This window comes from Bidens hawaiensis, unplaced genomic scaffold (assembly GCF_021521415.1).
Source record: "Bidens hawaiensis isolate Kalapana, Puna unplaced genomic scaffold, B.hawaiensis_p1.1 tig00022884_1, whole genome shotgun sequence".
Classification (NCBI taxonomy): Eukaryota; Viridiplantae; Streptophyta; class Magnoliopsida; order Asterales; family Asteraceae; genus Bidens; species Bidens hawaiensis.
This window is the reverse complement of record NW_027493574.1, coordinates 176,479-183,437: the sequence shown is the minus strand read 5'-3', so window position 1 is coordinate 183,437 and position 6,959 is coordinate 176,479. Positions and strand designations below refer to the sequence as shown.

General features: G+C 38.6%; 1 protein-coding gene across 1 annotated transcript; it reads left to right on the top strand.

Annotated features, from left to right (window-relative positions):
• Window positions 1-6,186: 6,186 nt before the first annotated feature.
• LOC143566394 (putative calcium-binding protein CML27) lies at window positions 6,187-6,743 on the top strand. Its single transcript, XM_077053119.1, has one exon. It carries the CDS (start codon window positions 6,224-6,226, stop codon window positions 6,656-6,658), a length of 435 nt encoding a protein of 144 aa, XP_076909234.1. The 5' UTR covers window positions 6,187-6,223; the 3' UTR covers window positions 6,659-6,743.
• Window positions 6,744-6,959: the final 216 nt, after the last annotated feature.

Here is a 6,959-nt window from a genome sequence, read left to right as displayed (position 1 = left end):
CTTATACCAAATTTAATAACCAAATAATTTTAGATGTTGCAGCACACATGGCTCGGTATTCTGATTCGGCAGAAGACCTAGAAACCGTCTGCTGTTTTTTACTTTTCCATGATACTAAACATCCTCCTAAGAACACACAATAGCCGGTGACAGATTTCCTTGTTTCCAAACACTTGGCCCAATCAGAATCTGAGTACGCCTTCAACTCAAAAAATCACCTTTGTTGAACAACACTTCCTTTCCAGGAGCATTTTAAATACCTTAACACTCTCATAGCAACTTGCAAATGTGTGTTAGTAGGCTTATGCATATATTGGCTCAAATAATGCACTGCATATGCAATATCTGGCCTAGTATGTGAAAGATAAATTAACTTACCAACAAGCTTCTGATAACCAGTAATATTTGTTAAAATTGTGGTATCTTTTTTACACATATTTGTAATTACAAAATGTTGTTCAAGTGGATTACCAACAGGTTTGCACCCTGTCATCCCATATTCAGCTAAAAGATCCAAACAATATTTTCTTTGTGATAAACATATACCACTATTAGTCTTAATAACCTCGATACCAAGAAAGTACTTGAGGTCACCAAGATCTTTTATTAAAAACTTGGTTTTAAGAAACTCTTTTACTTTTACTATTTCTGTATGACAATTACCTGTTATAATAATGTCATCAAAATAAACAAGTAATACAACAAATACAAAATAACTTGTTTTGACAAACATGGAATAATCACATTGACTTTGAACAAATTTTAACTCAAGTAACACATTGATCAGTTTTTCATTCCACATTCTAGGGGCTTGCCTTAGGCCATATAAAGACTTTTTTAACTTACAAACTTTTGCATCTCCTTTTGAAAAAAAACCCTCGGGAGGATCCATATAAACATCTTCATATAGATCACCATATAAGAAAGCGTTATTAATGTCAAGTTGAAACAAAGGCCAACTATTTTTAACAGCTAATGATAACACACTCCTAATAGTCACCATTTTTACAACCGGAGAAAAAGTTTCAAAAAAATCCACACCTTCTTTTTGGCTAAAACCTTTAGCCACAACTCTAGCTTTGAATCTTTCAATTTCTCCATTTGATTTATATTTAATCTTATAAATCCACTTACATCCTATGATTTTTCTATTAGAGGGAAGATCTACGAGATCCCATGTGTTATTTCTGTTTAAATCTTCTATCTCTTTATTCATAGCTTCAACCCAATTCGGGTCACCAACAACTTCATAATAATTCCTAGGTTCACTACTTTTATCTAGCGTAGTAGTAAAGCACAGATTATAACCAGACAAATTAGAATAATTCACAACTCTTTCGAGACCATACTTGACCTTTCCATCTACAACAAAATCATTTAAACTTTTAGGAAAGCTAACATTTCTAGTAGATCTTCTTAACACAGTTGGTGTAATATGTTCAATTTCAGTTTCTATTCCCTCATAAGCATGATCATTATTATTATTTGACACAACATTACCTCTTCCTTCATCCTCAACCCGCTAGAAATTGATTCTTCACTACTGGGTTGCTGATCAACATTACCTGCCACGTTACAGCTTTGATGATTTTCCCGACCTTATCATCTAACAGGCTTAACAACCAAACAATTTGTTCAGAAGAAAGACCACTGAAAGAAGGATTACTATTATTACCATTAACAGTAGTAGTAGTAGTAGTAGTAGTAGTAGTAGTAGTAGTAGTAGTAGTAGTAGTAGTAGTAGTAGTAGTATCAGACATAGAATTATTGCTATTACCACTTATCTTTTTTCCTTGCCCATTCCTAGGCTTCATCCAACTAGGATAACCAATTATCTCAAAGCACTTATCAACATTGTGGCCCATTTTATTACAATGGAAACACTTAACACTTTGATTTTGAAATCTAGTGGTATTCTTTTTATTATCAAATATCTGATTAGACTTGGAAATAAATCCCATATTTTGAGATTGTCCCTTTTGATTACTACTACTAGTGTGTCTATGTGATTCTTCTCTAGAGATTATAGAAAAAGCCTCCTTAACAGTAGGAAGTTCCTCTCTAGTTAACAAGTTTGTCCTAACAGACGGATAACTGCTATCAAGTCCCATTAAGAATTACATCAGTTTGATCATAAGATTAAAATCATTGAATATCTTTGACGCATTACAAGTACAGGTAGGTAACTGAAGAATTTGATCAAGTTGTTTCCACATAATATTCAACTTATGATAATATTCAGACACAGCCACTTGCATATTATTTTGTGAGAACATATTAATTTTTTGATACATATTAAAAACAATTGACCGATCGACTTTATCATTGTCTCTTTTAGTTCATTCCAAACTTCATAAGCAAATTTAGAATAAACTTGACCAAGATACAACTCTTCAGAAACAGAATTTAAAATCCAAGTAAGCACAACAGAATTACACCGATCTCACTGTTTTGCAAGTATCTCATCATCTATGGATCTAACGCAAGAGCCATCAATAAAACCAATTTTATTTTTTACTTGAAGTGCAAGACTCATTGCATTTAACCACACAGTATAATTTTCAGATCCAATTAATTTGATACTTACAACAGTGAGGCTACTAAAATCACTAGCATGCAAATACAAAGGATCACTAGCCTCAAGTTTGCTAATCAAAGTACTAGAACTAGAAGCATCACCCATACTTGCAACTTACAAACAAGAAAACACAACGATCAACTAATATGCAACACGTAAACAATACAACATAAAGAATAGGCAGTGTAACCCTTGTTATCAACTTGCTGGAATACTTAACCAGCCAAATATGCCTACGCAGTTAAATCGTGTAACAGAAAATAACAAGAAAATGGAAAGAACTGACCAAGGGGCGCCCAAGTTAGGGTGTTCCTTCCAAAGTTCAAGATCTACAACCCTCACCTAGGGTTATAAATCTTGACAGAAAAAATTGCGTCAAATCGAAGCGGCAAACACCGATAATATCCAGATACACGCGAAACCACCGAAAACAAAAAATGCCCCAAAAATTAGGGTTCAAATTGAAAACCCTAGGTCCTTGCAATTAGATTGATCAGACAGCGGAATCCCAAGGATTAAAGCTCTTTACGCTTTGATACCATGTCCGAAAATGATAATCAAAGAAGAGTTGAACCAGATTGATTAAATCGATAATACCAATTGAAGAACACAGCTACTTCGTCTTTAACACACAAGTTTTTTTTTTTTTTTTTGAGAAAATATTGATCCTTTTATATATAACACAAACCGAACTACATTTGGATAATGGGTAAGCGAGCAACAAGTTGCGCCGCTGTCCCCTTTTGAATCGCAAAGCCTATAGTACTAAATATAAATCCTTGGTTCCTCGGGCTCTGTGAGTCACTGTGGACCACCTTCTGCACCCGCTCCAAGAAGCGAACCGCCTCGGGAGCTAGGGATCCAAAGGTGTCAAAGGCAAATGGAATGAATACGTGCTGATTCTCCAAACACGATGTCTCATGCTTAGCAACCTTCCTAGACTCCGCTCTCAAAACCTCATGTCCCGGTACGAAGCCATTGTCTCTCAGCCCCACCAACGGGGACACCCCAGTGAGGTCAACACACGCATGCTTACCCCCTGCCCAGCCAAACACAAGAACATCCGCAGGACGCAGGGTAGATCTTCCCTCACGCGGATCAGTCAAAAAGTTAACAGGTGCCTCTTTCTTGGCTGAGATCCCGGCACGTCTAAGCACATCTTATAACACTTCTCTAACCCAGTCATGACGATACTTGAATCCCGACAATTCCTTACAGTGGAGGGCATGCTCACCGAATCTATCCAAACAAGCTTTTTTACAAATGGGGCATAATTCATCTGGAGGGAAAAGGGGAATCATAAGCCGGTATTTAAGGATGGCTCTGTATTCAACTGTCGACATCCGTTGCCCAAGACCTTCAATGGGCACAACAGTCAAAAAATCCTGGGCATGAGCCCCCTTGAGACAAGCTAAAACTGCCTTTTGTCTCGGGGTCATATCGAATCGCTCCTCCAAATTATGTACGTGTTTACCATAAAGAGCACTCGCCAAGGTTTGTTGAGGTTTCTTGGGTGCGGTCTCCTTATCAGTAAAACCGCCTATATCAAGGTTCGGGAGAGTTGTTCCAATATTACCAAGTGCAAAAGAGTAGTCATGATCTACCCCCGTAACACCATCGTTTCGCAGGACGTGGTCCTGCAATTTCCACGACTGAGACCTGGAAGCCACAAATGCATATGCTGAGACATCCTCAGCCGAGAAAATTCCTAAGCCTCCGCAACGCATAGGGAAGGAAGCCAACCTCCACTGGAGGTCCCCAAAATGCGGTCCTCCACACACAACAATATCTTCAATTGCCCCCCGCAGGCCCGCATCAAAGATGGACACAGCCTCTTTGACATGTTCAGGTTGACAGGTCCGGAGCCCATAAACTAACTTAGAAACCCCCATGCACGAGCGTAACAAAAGGAGCTCACTTTGGGGTCTGTCAGGTCCGGCAGGCGTTTTATAAATTCAACCGTTCTCAAAGCTCTTTTAGTTGCCAAAGACCGAATAAACTCTGCATCCCGACTAACCGCTCCCCCCAAGAGTTTAACTCCCATCGCAGGCCTGCTAATCTCTCCAGGGAATAAACCCGACACTTTATTCGAATCATCACATATGACGGCCAAAAAACCTCTGTTTTTCGAATATTAAGCCTAAGCCCTAGAGACGCCCCCTCTGAGCGAATAATGACCAACGCTCTAGCGACCTCCTCAGCCTTACCAATAATAGTGCCATCGTCTAAATACCAAGCTCTAGCGACAACACAAGTCATCAATATCAACAAAGAAGATCTAACGAGCCACGATACTTGAACAAGATGAACCGTATCAAACCCTAGAACAATCTAACAACCCGTAACAACTTAGAGAGAGAGAGAGAGTACAAGTGTTCTATCTGATAATAAATAATACACCAAACTTTTTATATAATGGCTGAACATAAGCAGAATATGAGATGGATCAACAACAATTTGACTATTTGACCAGCAATATCTACAAGCCCAGTAAGTCCACTGCAATCTACAAGCCCAATCAGCATCCAATGCCCAGCAGCCCAAACATTATAACTCCAGCTCATGTAAAAAATACAACATTGAATTGAATTAGAAATTTATCTCTTATTTTTAACACTTCGAGTTCATGACAGATGGCCCGCTATAGATGTGCACAAACCGGTTTAATACTCAAAACCAGTTTGGGTTGAAACCGGTTCGGTTCGGTCAGCAAAAGTCAAAACCGATTTATGACGGGTTTTAGTTCGGGTTGACACTGGCTTCTTGATCAGGATATGATAGGTTTTGGTTCGGTTAACCGGTTTGAAACCGGTTTTGGTATAGAAAATTACAAACCGGTTCCAAATTTACGTTTTCAAACGATTCCAAACCGTTTATACATAATCAGATTCAAACTGCGGGTTCGATTCAGTTTTCGGATCGGATCTGTTGACCGGCCTATTTTCCCACCTCTAGGCCCGGTATATAACGTAAAAAAGTAAAAGATAAAACGATATGTTAATATTAATATTTACAAAATATTAATATGAATATAATTTCTATATAGCTATAAATTGGATGTGGCTCAATGGTAGAGCACTCACTTTATAAGTGAAAGGTATGGGGTTTAAACCTCACTATCACCAATTTATATGGGAGATATGAGGGATGACCCTGGCTTGTCAGGGTTCGAGTCCTGATCTCACCCGGTTTTACCGGCTCCTCGATGTCGTGCCATTTGGAGGGGTGTGGGGGTCGGGTTTTATCCGGTGAATTACTCAATAGGTGGACCGCTAGGGGCTCCGTTCGTCCGGACTAGTGGCCAGCTTGGGCTACCTTTAGCCAATATGGACCTCGTACGAAGTACCCAACGTTACTTAGTTGGTCGTTCAAAAAAAAAAATTCTGTATAGTTGATTTACGTGAAATATAAAACTTATTCTTATTCTAAGATTTAATTTCCTTTTAGCCACCTTCTACGGTGGACGCGAACACACTCGATTACTAACCATAGAAAAGTAGTTACGAGACAATACACGTATAAACGCAAATATCCCCAAAACCGTCACTCTACTACATAATATAATAATATTAATAATAATATAATAACGCGTCTTCTTCCATAAATATCAATCAAACCCTAATTCATAACAACTTTAACCACACAATGGCGGACAAATCCTCCAACGGCACCACAATCGACGTCGAGAAAATCTTCAACAAGTTCGACACCAACGGCGACGGTCAAATCGACATATCCGAACTCGGTTCCGCCACGCCGGAGGAGGAACTGAAGGTCGTAATGGCGGAGATTGACACCGACGGAGACGGTGTCATTGATATTCACGAGTTCGCTGAGTTTCAGCGTAGAGGATGTACAAGTACTGATGCTGGTGCGGCGGATAAGGAGTTGCGTGATGCGTTTGATTTGTATGATATTGATAAGAACGGGAAGATATCGGTTACGGAGTTGCATTCGGTGTTGAAGAGTTTAGGCGGGAAGTGTTCGTTGAAGGATTGTGGGAAGATGATTCAGTCGGTTGATGTTGACGGTGACGGCTGTGTTAATTTTCAAGAGTTTATGAAGATGATGACCAAATAAGTTTCGTCATGTTATTTAGATATGAAAGTACTGTAGTAATTACACTGATTTCTATTACATATGCTAATTCGTATTATTATTAATCTATGAACATGTTAAAGCATCTAGAGATTTAAGTTGTAGTTGCTTTTGGTGAGTTTGTTTTCCGTATTTATTTAAAGTTTTACAATATGAATTTAGTTAAAAAAAAAATATGTTGACTCATGCGGGATCGCGTAATACACTTTTACATAATGTTTTGGTTGTGGTACGCAATATGGTTACGTAACTGTCTTATTTTCTCTCTTACATTAAGGTGCTG